This window comes from Ceratotherium simum, chromosome X (genome assembly GCF_057802395.1).
Source record: "Ceratotherium simum simum isolate JZ-2026a chromosome X, ASM5780239v1, whole genome shotgun sequence".
Lineage (NCBI taxonomy): Eukaryota > Metazoa > Chordata > Mammalia > Perissodactyla > Rhinocerotidae > Ceratotherium > Ceratotherium simum.
Window position 1 is genome coordinate 121,287,682 of NC_141940.1, and position 18,310 is coordinate 121,305,991.

At 44.6% G+C, this 18,310-nt stretch overlaps 1 protein-coding gene across 3 annotated transcripts; it reads right to left on the reverse strand.

The window, feature by feature from the left end:
• Positions 1-2,693: 2,693 nt before the first annotated feature.
• On the reverse strand, positions 2,694-16,652 carry HCCS (holocytochrome c synthase). Of its 3 annotated transcripts, XM_087426522.1 has the most exons (8): positions 16,514-16,652; positions 15,810-15,953; positions 12,989-13,140; positions 10,505-10,653; positions 9,196-9,315; positions 6,462-6,548; positions 5,687-5,840; positions 2,694-3,777 (listed from the first exon to the last, which is right to left on the reverse strand). In XM_087426522.1, exons 2-8 carry the CDS (start codon positions 15,919-15,921, stop codon positions 3,760-3,762), a joined length of 792 nt encoding a protein of 263 aa, XP_087282648.1. In that variant the 5' UTR covers positions 15,922-15,953; positions 16,514-16,652; the 3' UTR covers positions 2,694-3,759. The 3 variants fall into 3 exon arrangements, with proteins under 3 accessions (XP_087282648.1, XP_014646585.1, XP_087282647.1); XM_014791099.2 differs by lacking the exon at positions 2,694-3,777 and having other exon boundaries at positions 4,066-5,840; XM_087426521.1 differs by lacking the exon at positions 2,694-3,777 and having other exon boundaries at positions 4,066-5,840; positions 16,456-16,645.
• Between the last annotated feature and the right edge of the window lie 1,658 nt (positions 16,653-18,310).

The following is an 18,310-nucleotide window of genomic DNA, read 5'->3' on the forward strand; positions in this document are numbered from 1 at the left end:
GAAATAATCTGAGGAAAGTGAGGCTTACAGCCCTAAAGTGATTGTCCAAAATCCCCTAGCTAATGCAGAGAATCAGCGCAGAAGTGAAGACTCCAGTCCTGCCTCCTGCCCTTACATTAGCCGCCACCTTCAGATTTCAAACCCTGGCCTAAGAAAGGGGCTCAAAGGAAGGAAAAATACCTAAACGAAATGATGACCAAGGATGGGATTTTTAAATTAATAGTGAAATATTCCTCTAGTGTGCACTGCAGTTTACTGCAAATGATTCGTCTGGGTTAATCTAAACATGAAGCACTCTCCTGGGAATGTAAAGGGGCGGAGCAGCTGCACACAGGCCTAGTGTTAAATTGGCCCAATTAGATTGAAGAGAAGCCTTCTTTTCCATGGTTGTGGGAGACTTGCCCCCTCCCACCCCGCCTCATATCTACTGGCTGTAAACAAGGATCGTCAATCTCAGACAGCAACTAGGAGCCATCTGATGATGATGAAAGGAATCAGCCCTAATTAGAATGAAGCTGAAATTGAGCACGGAAGGAAACCGTGTCCAGAGAGGTGGAATTGGCCAGGTGCAGACCCAGCCTTGCAGTTGTGGCGGTGAGTCCCAGAAGGGATTCTGTTACTTGCAGCCAAAGCATCCTGATAACATTTCATACTCCTCAGCCATTTGAAGGGCCACAGGAACTAGCCACTTAACTCATTCTGAATGTAGAAGGAATAGCAAAGTGTTTAAATGATGATTCTGCACAGAGCTCCAAAAAAATAACCTTTTATCATCCTTCAGGACTCCACTCAACTGTTACTGTGAAGTCTTCCCTCTTCTCGCAATTCCTACATTACACCACTCAATATTTATCGTTTCTGTGGCCCCCATCATACATGACCTTGTATGTTAAAGCATTAAATAAAAGCTAATTATAAATGTAAGATAGCACCCATGTGTCCATGCCTCATCCCCCAAGTAGATATAGGCTCCCCAGGAAGAAACTCGCCTTAGAAACTTGAACGTCCGCTCCAGCACCTGGAACGATTCCACAAAAACATTAGAATACTTGCTGTGTGATGTGTGACCCCAGGTTAAATACCTAGTAGAAAGTGCTGTTGGCTTACTCTTCAAAACAAGGGACTAGAGTACACAAGCGTGAAGTAGACGCATTACCACTTACACAAGTGGCGTGGAATTCTATTGAAGGTACGGTGGCTTCACCTCCACCACAGTAACAAATGTATTATTTCTGTTATGGGAGGGGAATGGATAAATGATATACTTTGCTTTAATACACTGTATGTCTAAGAAATTATGCAATTTTGAAAATTTCACCTTAAGTTAGGAGGAATACATCACTTTTGAAATAATTTTTGGTGCTCTTTGATTTGCAGTAAACATAACCTTGTAATAGCCATTTTGAATCTGGATACATATTAAGTTTTTATGAAGGAGGACACCTTTGTGATCTTGAGGACACAATGAGCCACATTTTAGATTAGGAAGCACAAGTGCCTAATTATAATCTTTATTTTTGTCAAGTGGGACTTGCATATTAAGTAAACCAAATGTTACCATGCCATGTTAATTTTTTAAAAGGTCAAAGACTGCTGTCTTTTCTCTTTAGTGAGTTTAGATAACATGACCCTGCTTAGAGCAACCACCCAAGTGCCTGCCAATCCTTACAATTAACCCAAATCAGGAGCAGACCCTGCTCTTCCCCCTCTAGACAGAGTCCTCTCGGGAGGAGGAGGTCAGAGCATGGTAGGCTGTGTATTAAGTCCCAGTACTTCTTTTATTCCCATCCTTGCCCTCGAATCTCCCTTTCCTTGTTGATGAAGAGGTGATGGCTGACATTCGTTGAGCATCTCCTCCCTGCGGGCTCTAAGTCTTTCAGGTGTCATCTTATAGTACCCTCAAAACAACTCTGGTAGGTCAGAGCTATGGTCTGAATGTCGGTGTCCCCCCAAATTCATAGGCTGAAATGTAACTCCCAAGGTGATAGTATTACCAGGTGGGACTTTGGGGAGGTGATTAGGTCGTGAGGGTGGAGCCCTCCTGAATGGGGTTAATGCCCTTATAAAAGGGACTCCAGAGAGCTCCCTCGCCCTTCCGTCATGTGAGGACGCCAGGAGACGGCCATCTGTGAGCCAGGAAGCAGGCCCTCACCAGGCACCGACTCTGCCTGCACCTTGACCTTGGACTTCCCAGCATTCAGAACTGGGAGAAATAAATGTCTGTTGTTTATAAGCCACCCAATCGATGGTATTTTGTAATAGCAGCCCAAACAGACTAAAACAATTGGTTCTATTATTCTTTTTATGACCGAGAAAGCTGAGGCCCAGAGATATTAATCACACAGCAAGTGGTGAGCCACTATTCTAATCAGCCATCTGCCTCCAGGATACGTTTTTTTTTTATTGAGGTATAATTGACATACAACATTATATTAGTTTCAGGTGTACAATGTAATGATTCAATGTATATATTGTGAAATGATGACCACAGTAAATCTAGTTAACATCCATTACCTTAAAGTTACAAAATTTTTTTTCTTTCTTGTGATAACTTCTAAGATCTACTCTTAGCGACTTTCACATATGTAATATAGTATTATTAACTATAGTCACCATGCTGTACATTACATCCCTGTGTCTTCCTTGTTTTATAACTGGAGATTTGTACCTTTTGACCCCCTTCACGCATTTGCTCTCCCCCACCCACCCCCGGCAACTACCAATCTGTTGTCTGTATCTATGACCTTGGTTTTTTGTTTTTAGAGTCCACATATAAGTGAGATCATGTGGTATTTGTCTTTCTCTAACTTATTTCACTTAGCATAATGCCCTCAAGGTCCATCCATGTTGTTGAAAATGGTAAGATTTGTTTTTTACAGCTGAATAATATTCCATTGTGTATAGATAGCACATTGTCTTTATCCATTCATCTGTCAGTGAACACCTGGGTTGTCTCCATGTCTTGGCTACTGTAAATGATGCTGCAATGAACACGGGAGTGCAGATATCTTTTCGAGGACACGCATTCTTGATCACCACACAGGGCCTCAAGCCCATGGAGACATAAATGATCCAAGTCTCATAGTCACCGCAGAAGTAAGGCATGAAATGGGCATTGCTCCACTTTAGCTAGGGAGGAATTACTCTGGTAGAGGGTAAACCATATTGGTGACTCAGTAAAGAAATTGGTAACTATATACTCAACAAATATTCAAAAATACTTAAGTGAACTTACACCCCCTAGACTACCACTAGGCTGTCTTTAAACTGGAATTCTAGAACTTACCATTTCATTTATAGACTGTCCTCCATCAGACTGCAAGTACCTGCAAGTAGAGGCTGCACCTTTTCCATTTCTGTATTCCAAGTATGATGCAGAGTGTACATAAACATTTAATGAATAGATGTTAGCTAAGGAACTACTAGGCATACTACATTTTAATATACAATCTCAGTTGGAACTCCCATTTTGTTTGCTAATACTTAGCCTAATGTACAGTAGTTTCTTCTGATTCTGAACAGTGCTATTTCCATAGACAAAAGGCTTAGTGTAAAACCCCAGAGAATATCCAAAGTGAATTTCAATTTATAAATGAAATCTCCTATCAGAGCAGAGAAGTATTGATCCCTGTATATGATCAAGTATAATCCAGCCACAAAACATCTCTGATATCCAGTAGGCTAGTCTTGTCCAGGAGTGGTGGAAGGGTGATCTTGTCATCAGGTTCGCTTGACAGTTTACTTCAGAGGTTGTTTTTCTCAAGAAATAGTACAGCTCTATTATACAGAATACAGAATAGTACAGAAGGGGTGAATCTCTGCCTATGGCTCAATTTTCAGTTTCCAGTTACAACACTTTGTTTCTCATAATAATATCTTATCCTTCTACACTTATTCAATAGCACTTAGGACAAAAAAATGCCAACAGTAATTATTTCCCTCAGTAGTTTAAAAATATGTGATTAACAGATGAGAAAATGGCCACCGTTAACTGGGAGAGGATAGCATTACTTCTGTAAAGATTAGTCTGAAGAAACGATTGTTAAATATAAAGTTACTCTTAGATTTTCAAAACCTATTCACCATCAGCTTTATTTTATTTTAAAATATACAAATATTTTGAAAGGTAGACGAGTTTAAGGTTACTGAATTTTTAAAATGCCACACAAAACTGAACAACAGTTCAGATAGTTCAGTTCAAAACTAAAATGACACAACAAAGAAATCCATACCAGATTAATCACTCCAGACTGCCAATTCCATCTACTAACTTAACACTATATTATTCAGGATAAATTAAAGGTGTTAATATTATCAATGCTTAAAAAAAAAAAAAACCCAACAGTCATTTGTAACATGCTGCTGTAAGTAAAACAACCAGTTTATGGATTGAAAAGAATTTCAATGGCAAACCTAGAGCCCCCTTAAAAAAAATCTGCACTGAGGCAGTGAGTGGATGCAAACATTCTACACTGGGAAAAATACTCTTCTTGTGAATTCTAACACTCAACAAAATATAATCATGTTTTAGAGAGAGACGGTCCCTAGCACCGTGACTTGAGCCAGACCTTCAGATTAGGCTGACTGCAGGAAAGGCTTCAGGCAGGAGAAGGAATGGGACTCAAAGGTGAGATAACCTGTCAAACACCAGGGACAATGAGACCTGCTTATTGGGAGCAGAGTTACATAAGAGAACAATGGGAATTAAAATAATATTTTAAAAGTTAAAACATATATTCCAATGCACGAGCACCATCAAATCATGGGGGAGTTGAAACTATTCTATAACAAGGTCCAGTCTGAAAAATTCGTCTAAATGAGAATTTGGAGAGCCAAGACATGCCTTAGTTTTGCTGAGTGCATTTCCAGTGTATACCTGCGCCTTTTCTTCAGGGGTCACTACTATATCGCAGGGACAGTGAAATGTGGGTAACTTTTTAAAAAGCATAACTACTTGTTTGTAATGAACAGTTTTAGTTAAAATGTTTGGCCAGGTAAAAGCTCCTGAGCATCACGTGGCTTTCAGGTCTACATCTCAAGTATTCATGAGAAAACAGTAAGAAAAAAGCAGCTCTCTTCACATTGTAAGAAAAGTTCTTTTTCAGAGGTCGTTCAGACTTTTCTAGATTAAATCCACAGGCAATACTGCAGTTAAAGAAAAAACTAAGGGACTGCTGCCCACTTGGGCTAAGTGGGAAGGAAAATTAAAATGATGTGCTATAAACTGCAAGGTAAAAACGGAATTCAAAAGAACATGGTGGGGCCGGCTCCGTGGCTTAGCGGTTAAGTGTGCGCGCTCTGATGCTGGCGGCCCGGGTTCGGATCCCGGGAGCGCCCCGAGGCACCACTTCTCCGTCCAACGTGAGGCCGAGTCCCACGTACAGCAACTAGAAGGATGTGAACCTATGACATACAACTATCTACTGGGGCTTTGGGGGGAAAAAACTGAATAAATAAAATCTTTAAAAAAAAAAAAAAAGAACATGGCGCATGGTATCCTTCGCTAAGTGAAGTATACGGTGTCATTACCCACTTGATGTTCCCATTACATCATGAGTGCAATTCAGTTTGGGGAAAACAGTTTAATGCATCACTCAGAAAAAAAATAGTTTATATTTTCCCATCTCCAACAAAGCAGTAATTATGAAGTCCAGCGCCACCAGGCAACCTTCATTCTGTCCCATACCGCTGAAAGTGAATCCAAAGCAGGCCGGACGTCCAAAATGGTGAACTGGTAGTCCCGGTTAACTTCGCCACCATCGTAGTAGTCGATAACATATCTGACTTCTGTCCCGCAACGGTTGACGATCCAATCATGCCTGTCAAAAGGCAACTCATACCTGGAATGAAAACATGCTAGTGAGTGTTAAAAACGTTTGCGGTGTGTTCATCTCTGGTTTCAGCAGTGAGAAAGTTGGAGAAGCAGCGCGTGGAAATGCCTGCTCTCAGAGTCAAACATTGAACTGGGGAGGTGAGACTGAAAATTCATCTCCAGAGCTGGAGGAAGGTGGTGAAAACCGTGATGAGCCCAAATCAGATGAGATAGCTTGTCTGTCTACAAAGGACCAAGGGAACAGGAGAGGGACCCAGGCCAGGGAGGTGGGCTGAGATACTGTGGAAATCCAGGTGTGAGTTAAGAATCTGACCATGCTGGAAGACAGAGGAGGAAGGCTAAGTGCACAGACCAAAGAGATCAATCACGGGAGAAATAAGAGGACAGATCCAAGAACACAGAGACAACTCAATTCAATCCCATGCTAATTAGCTAGGATGCAACCCATGGAACCTAATAAATCTGCCCACCGACAGGCCAACTTCAGGGAGAGGAAGGAATCTAAAGCCGAACACTGATTAGTTCTGGAAGACGGCACTGCAGTTCTTAGACTGTTTGGTTTCGGTGCCAAGAGAAAGCAGACCCTGACCTGAGAAATGTAAAAGGACATTTCTGCCCCGACACTCACCCCATCCAGGAGCGAATTCTTGCCCTCGGTGAATACTCTTTTGCTTTACCTCCGAATCGGATCAGTGAGGGACCACAAGGACACTCCCTAGAAATCCCCAAATGAGAAAACTCCATTAAAATATTTTCTTTCCTTTGAAAAATATGATTTGCAGTTTCTCAACAATATACATTTTCTGTATGCATTTTACATAATATCATATTTACAGAGAAAGGCAACTTCGAAAACATTCCAAGAAATACCTTATTCATTAAAACTGCTGTTCTTTATTTCTGGATCAGGTACATTCCACTCCTCCCCCTTCCTTCTGAATATCTGCACTGCTCTTTGCAGGAGTCAAGAAATAGGGCCTTTCTACTGGGTGCGAGGAGACAGGCAAATTCCCAGGAAAAAAAGAAGTGTGAAGTATTGGGTACCATGCTTCTTTTGCATACAGCAGCTACGATTTTTCAAATGAATATAAGAAAATCCTATACTCTTCTTTCATTTGAAACCAATGAACAGCCTTTCTAAAGAAAAATGCTGGATGAATCCCTAGAAACTAATGTAATTAGTGTTGGACCAGCTCTTAAAGTAATGACACACAAGCTGACAGGTGGCAAGGTCCTGGCTAGAAAATCCACTTCCTCTCTCCGCAGACCCTTGGTGAGGACTTCCCAGGTGCCAGCCAGCCGGCTTCCTGGCACTGGGGGTCCAGCAGCATCACACACAAGACCCTCTGAGCCCTGCACTTGTGAAGCTTACAGTCGGCCTACACATGAGGAACACAGCTGTGTCCCCGATGGAGGGGGAGGTGGTACATCCAGGAGGCCACCTATCTTGGCAGCTGCTCTCATTGGTAAGACAGGCTTCAGCCTTGAGGGGTCTCTCTAAACAACCCAAGGGTAATGGACCCGTATGGGAGGACTATCTGAGTTGCTTTACTTCTCCCCTTGGGAACTGCTCATTAGCATCTCTTCTTAAGAGGGTCACAGGCAAAGAAGTAAACTCAACCCAAGCAGACTTTCTCCTGGAGGCCATAGCATGTGTCTTTAAAAGACCGACTTAATTTTGATGGAACTCTGGAAAATGACTAGAAGGGAGTTGAAACCAACCAACTGAAATTTCCTTTTCTCTCTTCTCTGCTCCATAATCACGCTACAAGTAATTAGCAGGTGGCTTTATAGCACACTTGCAGCATAAGTCACTGCAGATGCTTGTGGGTCCCCTCGTTAGCAAACCAGGAGGATGACTGCTGCCAGTCATGGGTTACTGAGAGGGGAAACGTGGTTGCAGCGTCATTTGCCCCACACATGCACCCATCCCAGGCCTGGTGCCCAGCCAGTGACACCCAGGGAGTGACTAATGAACTTCAGAGTCTACATATTAAAACAAACAGAACACCTTAAAAAATCACTAGGTGGATTTTAGTCAAGAAATAAATCAATCAGGTGCCAGCCCAGTGGCGCAGAGGTTAAGTGCGTGTGCTCTGCTTCAGCGGCCTGGGGTTCGCCAGTTCGGATTCCAGGCGTGCACCAACGCACCGCTTGTCAAGCCATGCTGTGGCGGCGTCCCATATAAAGTAGAGGAAGATGGGCACAGATATTAGCCCATGGCCAATCTTCCTCAGCAAAAAGAGGAGGACTGGCATCGGATGTTAGCTCTGGGCTAGTCTTCCTCACAAAAAAAAAAAAAAGAAATTAATCAATCACACTCTGCCATGAATTTAAAATGTAAGCCACCAATGATAATACAATCTGGCTCTTTGTGCAGACATGCCCCGCCCCCTACCCTTCTCAAAGTGGAGGCTTCAAACCAGCAGCATCAGCACTGTTCTAGAAATGCCATATCTGGGCCTCACCCCAGACCTACTGAATCAGAAACCCCAGGGGTGGGGCCCAGCACTCGGTGTTTTAACAAACCCTCCAGGTGATGCTGATGCAGCTCAAGTGTGGGGACCACTTCTCTGAACAGACTGATGGCCCATCAACACTAACAAACACAAGACTGCATTTACCTGTTCTCCCTGAGAAAAAGGCCCATGTGCCAAGTTTAGCCCTAATGGGGAATCAATAAATGCTGTTGAGCGAACAGAACTGTTTTTCCCCAGCTCCCTTGGGGCAGAGGGCATTTTAGTATCTCCCATCCCATGTGCTGTGCCTTCAATGGACTGTGGCACTCCTCCCGTTGAGAGGTGGGGTCTACGGCCCCTCCACTTGAATCTGAGCAGACTTATAACACTATGGGACTTCCAAGGCTAGGTCATCAGAGGAGATGCAGCTGCCCTGGAGCTTTTTCAAACTCTAAATCTGGGAATCTGGCCACCATGGTGGGAGGAAGCCAAAGCAGCCACATTTAGAAGCTGTGGGTAGATGTCCTGGCTGACAGCCAGCACCAATTGCCAGACAAGTAAATGATCCAGCCTTCAGAGGATTTCAGCCCATGGCTGTCAAGCCATTCCTGACTACTGAGTATGGCTGAGGCCCCAGACATTGGGGAGTGGAGATAAGCTATCCTTGCTCTATCCTTTCTGCACTCGGGACCCACCGAATCCATGAGCATAATTAAACGGTTGCTGTTATACACCGCTAAGTGGGGGCGGTCTGTCACACAATGGTTACTGGAACAGGCCTGCTACCTAAAATGGTTTATTAGAATAGTACATTGTTTGAATAAAATGTCAAAACACTAGAAAGTAGATATGAAATAAGAAAGGTGATGGAAGGATGTTTTTTAAGATCCCAAACATACTTACGCAGCATGAAGGGCTTCCCACTTCAAAATCTCCTTCCAAGCCTGCTCATTATTCTGATTGTGAATTCTAATGATGTTATACATATCTTTCTGACTAATATCCTCTTCCTTCCACTTCCACCTAGGAAAGAACATTGCATAAAATTTGACAAATATTACTGATGATGCCATAAAGTTAATCTATGTATTCATTTCAGTGAGTCGCCAAAAACCAGACTTACACAAATATCAAGGAACCATCTATTTTTTTTTTTTTTGTGAGGGAGATCAGCCCTGAGCTAACATCCATGCTAATCCTCCTCTTTTTGCTGAGGAAGACCAGCTCTGAGCTAACATCTACTGCCAATCCTCCTCCTTTTTCTCCTTCCCCAAAGCCCCAGTAGATAGTTGTATGTCATAGTTGCACATCCTTCTAGTTGCTGTATGTGGGACGCGGCCTCAGCATGGCCGGAGAAGCGGTGCATCGGTGCGCGTCCGGGACCTGAACCCAGGCCGCCAGTAGCGGAGCGTGCACACTCAACCGCTGGCCCAGGAACCAACTACTTTTAAGGTGATATTTTTTCAGTTAGTACCACTGATTAATGATTCCTTAACTTCTTCTTTTTATATAATAGTGTTTCTTTTTTTTTTGTTTAACTACTACTGGCTATAATGGGTTAATTTTGTGTGTCAACTTGAGTGAGCCATGGGGTGCCCAGGCATTTGGTTAAGCATTATTCTGGGTGTGTCTGTGAGGGTGTTTTGGATAAGATTAACATTTAAATGGGTAGACTGAGTAAAGCAGAATGCCCTCCCTAATGTGGGTAGGCCTCATCTAACAACGCTGAAGGCCTGAACAGAACAAAAAGGCTGAGCCTCCTGCAAGAGAACTCCTCTGCTAGACTGCCTTTGAGCTGGGCCATTGGTTTGTTTCCTGCCTTTGGACTCGAACCAAAACATCAGCTCTTCCTGGGTCTCCAGCCTGCTGGCTTTCAGACGAGAACTACATGTCAGTTCTCCTGCGTCTCCAGCTTGCTGACTATGGATCATGAGGACTTCTCAGCCACCATAATCATGTGAGCCAATTCCTTATAACAAATTTCTTTATGTAAAGACATACATAACCTGTTAGTTTTGTTTCTCTGGAGAATCCTGACTAATATACTGGCTTTGCACTTATATTCTGATAAGCCTGAAAAATCAGTTTTATAAACTAATTAACTTATAAAAACTTACTGTACATTTGGGGGATAAAAACATCTTTAACATTCAATTCTTAGATGAATTTGACAAGCATATTTATATTCTCAGTAACATGCTCACTCACTTACCCTTTCCTTAACATCGCATTCCAGAACATCTGTTCAGAAGGATAAACCCACTTTTTCTCTGAATCTGCTCTTGGAATGGACGACTCCTCTCTCACAGTAGATAGTGGAAATGGCTGATCAGGGGCTGGTGTCTGATTAGGTGGTGGCATCTAAATAAAATAAGCAGAACTTTTTTTAAATGTTGGAAATCTGATAAAAAGTAGAACAAAGCAATACAATTAACCACTTCCTAGAAAGCAACATATCACGCATAAGGCACAGGTTCCCTAATTAAACCAGTGACATCAAAATTTCAGACTTCTCACATAATTTGGCTGTTTTGAAGAGTCAGAGTACTGAAGTTGTTTTTCCAACAGTTTAAGTTCTCATAAATGGTAGATACATGCTGTGGTTAAATTTTCGATCTCTTTCTGCTCAAGGATTAAGAAATAAAAACTAATATCATGATTTGCAGGCATTTCTAAAAACCTTTCTATGATGGGCTTTTCAAAAATGACTGTTCACTCTTCTAAGGAAAAGCCTCATAAAATATATGTACACCAACACTTTCTTTTTAAATATTCTTTACTTTTAAGATCTTGCTTATGCTTTCAGCCTTTGGGCTGAATCCGTTACAGATGAGTATGGACGTGCCCACAGTGGCAGACTAGAAGGAGGAGAAGAATCCTTTCTCTCAGACACAAGGGGCAGCAATACCATTATGCAGACACTTAGCCTGGATCAAGGTTTCTTGCCCTTGGCACTACTGACATTTGGGGCAGGACAACTTTTAGTTATGGGGGTCTCTTCTGAGCATTGTAAGATATTTAGCAACATCCCTGGCCTAGCATCCCTCCTGCCCAGCTATGACAACCAATGTCCCCCCAGGGGCAAAATCACCCCAGGCTGAGAAGCACTGGCTTAGAACTTCTTCTTGTGTTGAAAGTATGAAGGCTTTTCTAGAAGATGCACATTAAGTCTCAGTCACAACATGGCCCCTGGTTAGAAAGACGGCATCCAGAAGAGCCAGGTGTGCTAGACACCGTATCAAGAATTTCACCTGCATTATCAGCACTGTGTGTTTACGAACACAGGTAGCAGACGGATGGGGATTCAGTTTGGGCTCTGCCACTTCCTAGCTCAGTGATGTGGGGCAAACTGCCTCCTCTCTCTCTATCTTCGGCTCTAAAATGGGGACACTAACACTGCTGGCTGCATAGAGTTGTTATGAGGATTACAAGAGAGAACATATGGTACTTAGCACGAGGGCTACAGATGTGAGCAAAAGAAAAGTTTGCTGTTATTAATATTCTCACTACCCGTAACAATCCCATGGGGTAAGAGTGTAGGACTCCAAAAGAGTGTAGGAGCACTAGGGTGGGATGATCTAGACCAAGAGTGTACCAGGGGCCTTTCAGAAATGTCTGGAGACATTTTTGGTTGTCACGACTGAGAAAAGAGGGTGCCCCTGGCATCCAGTGGGTGGAGACCAGGGATGCTGCTCAACATCCCACAGTGCACAGCACAGCCCCACAACAAGGAATCATCCAGCCCCAGATACCAATAGTGCTGAGGCCGAGAAACCCTGACCTCATCTACTTTCTTCCTCAACATAGCAATTTCCTTATAGCTTGGCAGCATCTGTACTGAATGCCATAGACTGAATGTTTATGTCTGCCCTAAATTCACTGAACCTGCCAGCACCTTGATCTTGGATTTCCCAGCCTCCAGAAGTGTTAGAAATAAACGTCTGTTGTTTACAAGCCACCCAGTCTATGGTTTTGTTATATATATGTTATGTTAAAATATATATTCTTATATATATACAGCTCACACACCCTTTCTTTTCCAGACTAAATATGTCTAGTTCCCTCAAATGTTGCCTGGTTTGCCAAGCTTTCTAGATACTTTTGATAACCCGGTGGCCTTCTCAAGTCCAGGCCTGAGTCTGTCCCTCCATTCAAGTGTGATTCCCAACAGCAAAACTCAATTCCCTACGTTGGCTGACTATCACAAATACAGTGAAGCCACGCTTGTCTTGTCTGTGCTTTCTTGACGGCATTCCATTGCTGGCTGCCCTGTGATGCCGCACCACCCCAGTGACTCACGTGCAGGCTGGCACCCAGCTGTGCCTGAAGAAGCACCCCAATCTTGCAGTGTGCCTACGAGGTTTCCCAAGACCAGAAACACCTTTACTCACTCTAGCGGCACTCCTAATGGAATCTCCCACCTACCACGTAGTCACTATCCCAAGAGGAAATATCCCTTTGGCCTGGCTGCTTCCCAGTCAACCTGGTCTGGAGCACTTCGTGATCACCCCTTTCCTTCTCAGGCGCTCTCTGAAACTACACTTAGTAACGCATTCTAGATTTTCACTGTAGATGGAATATCAGACTTCTTAAGAGGACAGAAGAATCAATACTAGCAGTCTGTAGTCTGTCTTGCGAAGCCGTAAAAGCATCTCCACATAAAAAGTTCCAAGAAGAGGGGCCGAGCGCAGATTACCAGATTAGAAGGATCTAGGTTCTCCTTATTCTCAGCCACGGCACCGGTCATGGGACACCGGACGTACTCGTAGGCGCGATCTTGGTGGGCAGGCACAGAGTTAGTTTTGCTCTCACGGCTTGGGTCAGATGGCTCTGCACTCACTGGACAGCCTGAAATAAATCAAGCATAAAAACAGTGACACCACAAAGGCAGGACATCTGGTTCTCTCAGTCGGGGCCCTAAAGAGCTGAATTTCTGACCAGTGATTACCACCACAGGCAAAGCCAGGTTTCTACTGTTTAAAGCTGCCAAGAGCTAAGCTAGCTAACATTCTAATATCCTAAAGACCAAGAGAAGATTCTATACATTTACTTTCCCTTTGAAAGAGAAACAGGTGCCTATTCTCTTATTGTGTCATGCCCCTAGCAAAAATAAACCAAAAACACTCGACATTTGCAAGAGAACATACTGTCCATGCCATGGTTTTAATAAAAGGCTAGAAGGTACCTGCCTAGACTCAAGCTGTGAGCTGTTACGAGGAACCTAAGTGGGGCCGGGCCACACTTCAGCTGGTCTCCCTGACTTTCTCTCCCCAAGTTCTAGACAAGCCCCAGCCCCAACTAGGGCACAGCAAGTCAGGCTCTCGTTACTGAAGCCTACTTTCAGGTACTGGGGACGGGAGATGAAAATGAGCAGAGGAGCTTTCCAAAAGGCTACTGGAGTAAAGCCAGAGCGCCACTCTGCTTGTGCTTTGCTCCAGGACTAAAACAAAGGTTCTCCTCCCCATCAGTAGACAGCAAGAGTTTAACAAGAAAAGGCAGACATTAAAGAAAATGTTCCGGGCCCGGCCCAGTGGCGCAGCGGTTAAGTTTGCGTGCTCCGCTTTCGTGGCCCAGGGTTCGCAGGTTCGGATCCTGGGCGTGCACCGACGCACCGCTTATCAAGTGATGCTGTGGTGGCATCCCATATAAAGTAGAGGAAGATGGGCATGGATGTTAGCCCAGGGCCAGTCTTCCCCAGCAAGAAGAAGAAGATTGGCATCGGATGTTAGCTCAGGGCTAATCTTCCCCACAAAAAAAGAAAAGAAAATGTTGCACAATCCATGTAGGATCCAGATGCCACTTAGAAGGGAAGGCCTGAAACTATGAGAGCAGCAGCAAGAAGGGCAGTCAATGCCCAAGGATCCAGGATGCTGATGGAAGCAAGTGTGGGGACTGAGAAGCTGGTCTAAGACTTAGGAGAGGGGGCAGGTGTTAGGAGAGCTACGGCCCAGGAAGACAGCTGCTTGTGTAACGGAAGCCTCATCTCAGGCAGCAGCAGTAACACCAGGAATACACTGAATGTTGGATGCCCTATGTGAAAAAGACAAGTCCACTTTCATTTCCCTTCTTCTGCTTCTCCTTCCAGACCCTCATTCCCTAGGACCCGCTGTCCGCTTTGGGGGTGAAGGGAGACTTGCTATACCTCCTCTCCTCTCTACCATTCAAAGTGCCAGTCTTTTCTGGGTCACTGATCCCAGCTGGGTGTTAGAAAGAAAATACTGTTTACATTTTTCATATTACATAACCACTAGCCCCTTCAAACTCCTACAAATATCCACGTTCTTTAAGGCAAATAAATCTGACTGACAGCTCTTCTGGACACACAGTAAATGAAATCAAACCATAGACAGGGCTCTGTATCTCCCCGGGGCCCTTCAGAGCAGGAGCACACCTGCTTCCTCTGAATCTGTCTCAATTCTTCCTGTACAGAGAAATCCTGGAAGGGCACCAGATCTGTCCTTGTCCAAGGTCACAGTTTTTGCTGGCTTTGCCACTTACGAGCTGTGTGACTTGTAAGTTTCTTTATAAAATAATGAGAAAACCTACCACACAGGATAATGAGGATGAGAATGTAAACTCCCTAGGCAAAGGATTTTTGTCTGTTTTATACATTACTGTTCTCTCAGTGCGAAAACAAAACCTACCAGTGCTTGGCACAGAGTGGGCAGCGAGTAAATCCCTGCTGACCGACCAAGGGGAAGAACTACTACAACGCAAGGAAGCATTAGCACTCAGTAAGCATGCTGCGTTGGTTCCTCCTCTCACATCTTGAAACAAGAAGTCACATATCAGGCTGATTCAGGCCATATAAACTATGTAAAGCAGATATGGACAAATTAAAAATGAAAAACAGCTTTCCCATTCTCACCTTTGCACCTAAAGAACGAACAGCAAGTCCATCAGGTGATGACTTATTTTTACATAGATGAGAACTGCAATGGACCTAGGAGTAAGTGGTCTTGATAAATACAGTTAGATCTAGACCACGATTTCTCAACCTGGGCACTCTTGACATTTGGGGCCAGATGATTCTTTGTTTGTGGGCTGCACTCTGCACTGTAGGATGGTTAGCAGAACTCCTGCCTTCTACTCACTACATGCACCCTCTCCTCTCAGTTGTGACAAGCACAAATGTCTCCAGACATTGCCAAATGTCCCCTGGGGAGAGGGGGATCGCACCCCAGGTTGAGAACCACTGACGTAGACACAGGCAAACTTTGGGAGATGAGAGCTGATGTATGGAGCAATCACTACACTCTCATGCATTATCTCAATTAATCGTCACAATAACCCTATGAAATAATATTATTATATCCTCATCTTACACATGATAGGTAAGGACTTAGAGAAGTAACTTGTCTACAGTCACATATCTTGTAAGTAGCAACATAAGGACCAAACCCAGGTTGCCTCACTCCCAGGCCTAGGAGCCTCACTAGCATGCTATACTGCCTCTTCCTTAAAATCCTTTTGAGACCTCTCTTTTGTTTTTATTTTCTAGACAAAAGGTTGATTACCTTTCATTTTCCCTTCATGCATTGGACATCCTGAAGGTGGAGATGCTGTCTGATGATCTGAAGCATTTGAGGTCTGAACCGCAACAGCAGGGGTAGAGGCAGACAAACCCATGATTGGAATCCCAGAGCTGAATCCAGACAATTCTAAATTCACACATGCCAAAGCAAAGAGACAGATTAATGCTGAAGACTGGGATCTGACTACTCCCTTGCTATTCTTAATCTGGCCAACCCTTGTTCTTCCTCCTTGTCATCCTTAAGAAAATCCACCCAGCAGGGTATCCACTGGGAGGGTTAGCTTTAATATATTACCTCTTTGGGAAACACTAGTGTGAAATCTACACCACTCTTTGGGTGCACCTTTCTAAGAGTGTGTGGATTTGGGGGGTGAGGTGAGGAGGTCCCTGAGAAACCATGTTACAGCGAGAAGTTGTAGGCCGGGGGGGCAGGGGGTTCCAGGTGGTGATCTGGATGGGAGAGGGGAGGCCCACTGAGTCCAGACTAGACCCCTGGCCCCAGGGCTTAGCGAGGGGCTGGAAGTCTGGGAAGAGTGCAGTGCAGAAAAGGGAATCGAGGAAGGAAGGAAAAGACGGAAGAGGGCAGGGCGCGGACAGAGTCTTCCTCACAAGGTCGCCGCGTGTCCCACCTGCTCCAGCCCTGGGATCCCAGACGCCGCCGACCTCAGCCAGCCCGCCCCTCCGCACCTGACTCCTGCCCCGGGCTGCTCCGGGCGGCCGGTCCCGCCTCTAACAGTCAACTCGGCCCGGAGCGGCAGCTAACCGGCGCCGCCACCTTCCCCCCGCTCGGTCACCGCTATCGCCGCGGTCACCACCGGCGTTCACACGCGCCGCTACTTCCTCTTCCGAAGGCGGGACTTCCGGGCGCGCGGGCGGCTGGGCGCAGGCTGAAGAGGAAAGGCTTCCGTCAACACGAAGGAGTGGGCCCCGCCCTCTCCCGCCTCGACCTATAAGCACGAGGGCCGCTCTCTGGCCCCGCCCCTCTGGGCCGGAGCGGGCTGGGAGAGTTTAGGCGGGGCGGGAGACTTCTCCCAAAGTGAGGCTCTCGACTGGAGATGCTTTAAGCCCCAGAGGGGTTGCTTTGGAGGAGTTAGTTTTAAAATTTCTATCTTGAAAAGTGTATTCTGTCAGTTTTAATTGTAGTAATGACTCAAGAAACACCAGTAGGTGTCCAGAACCGTGGCCAACTCGGAACAAAACAAGGTTCCGGCTCCCAAGACCTTCTTAACTGAGTGTGTGGACTTGAAGGTCTTTTTTCACTTGCTTCTAACAGAAATTTCGTATTTTCTTCCATTACGAATGAAGGCAACAAATCTTAGTAGTGTTTGTTATATGTGGCACTAATAGAAATCACAGAGAAATTATGTCACATATGATTGTTGTTTCTGTCTCAAAATCCTATTCATCACTACTTTGAAATTAAGATAATTTTATCTTGTTACTTAAAGTGGTAATAAGAAGCATAGTCTTTCTATATCGCTGTAGTGGATCTGTGAAGTATGCCCAGATGCCCCTTCAGGACGGAGCAGTCCATCTCCAGGGTGCTGGGAGTGTTGGCAGCTGACAGCTCTGGGCTGAGGCTCTCTCCAGGAATTGCGCTCTGCCTAAAAGAACTGCCTCAGGCAAAATCACATTCTCTCCCTGGGGAAGGGCTGCAGACCATGAGTGCTCTCTGCAAGGGTACAAAAGCCCAGGCCCCTAGCCTCAAGGGGGACAACTCAGAAGGGCCTTCTTCCCAGCTTCAGAGCTGCTCGTAGGATCAGCTGAGGCTTTCATTGTGACTGCATCACGGTTCAACGTCTCGCTTTGCCCAGTCCTTCTTCCATCCCTCTCTCACAGCTGTTCATGAGGGCACGCCTATGCACAAATCTTGGAGTCTCAGCGGTTTTAATAAGTTTAATAAGTTTAATTATTATTTAGGTTTGATAAGGCCAACAGATCAGGAAAAAACTGCCATGGAAAAGATAATATATTATATTCACACCATGGGGCACCGCACAAGGAAGCACTAAGGTCAGTCACGAGGCAGAGAGAGGGGGGAAACTGTGGGCAAGAGCCTTTGTTATGGCTTCCATAGGAAGGAATGGGTGAGGCAGGGTAAGCATGTTTAAGATTGGCTAATTTGAATAATTTTAGCAGGCTCTGGAGCAAAGGGGCTGTCCCCAGTTGTCTGATACTTGGCTCTAGGGCGATTAGGGCAGGTGTATAGTGGCTCAGAGTATAAAAGCCCAATAAGGAAGGTGGTTGGGTGGTGTAAACTCAGCTGCTCAAGAAAAGGAACTGACCCACCTCTAGCCAGGGCCTCAAAACTGGATCAAGACAGCATTAAAAAAAAACGATATTACATCAATGTATATTTCCTGGGGAACCCGGCATTTAACAATCAAAAAATTTTTAATATGTTGATAACTATATTTCAAAACAATTGGTTTCTTTTGTATGCATGTAAAAATATTAATCTGAGAAGATATTCATAGACTTCAC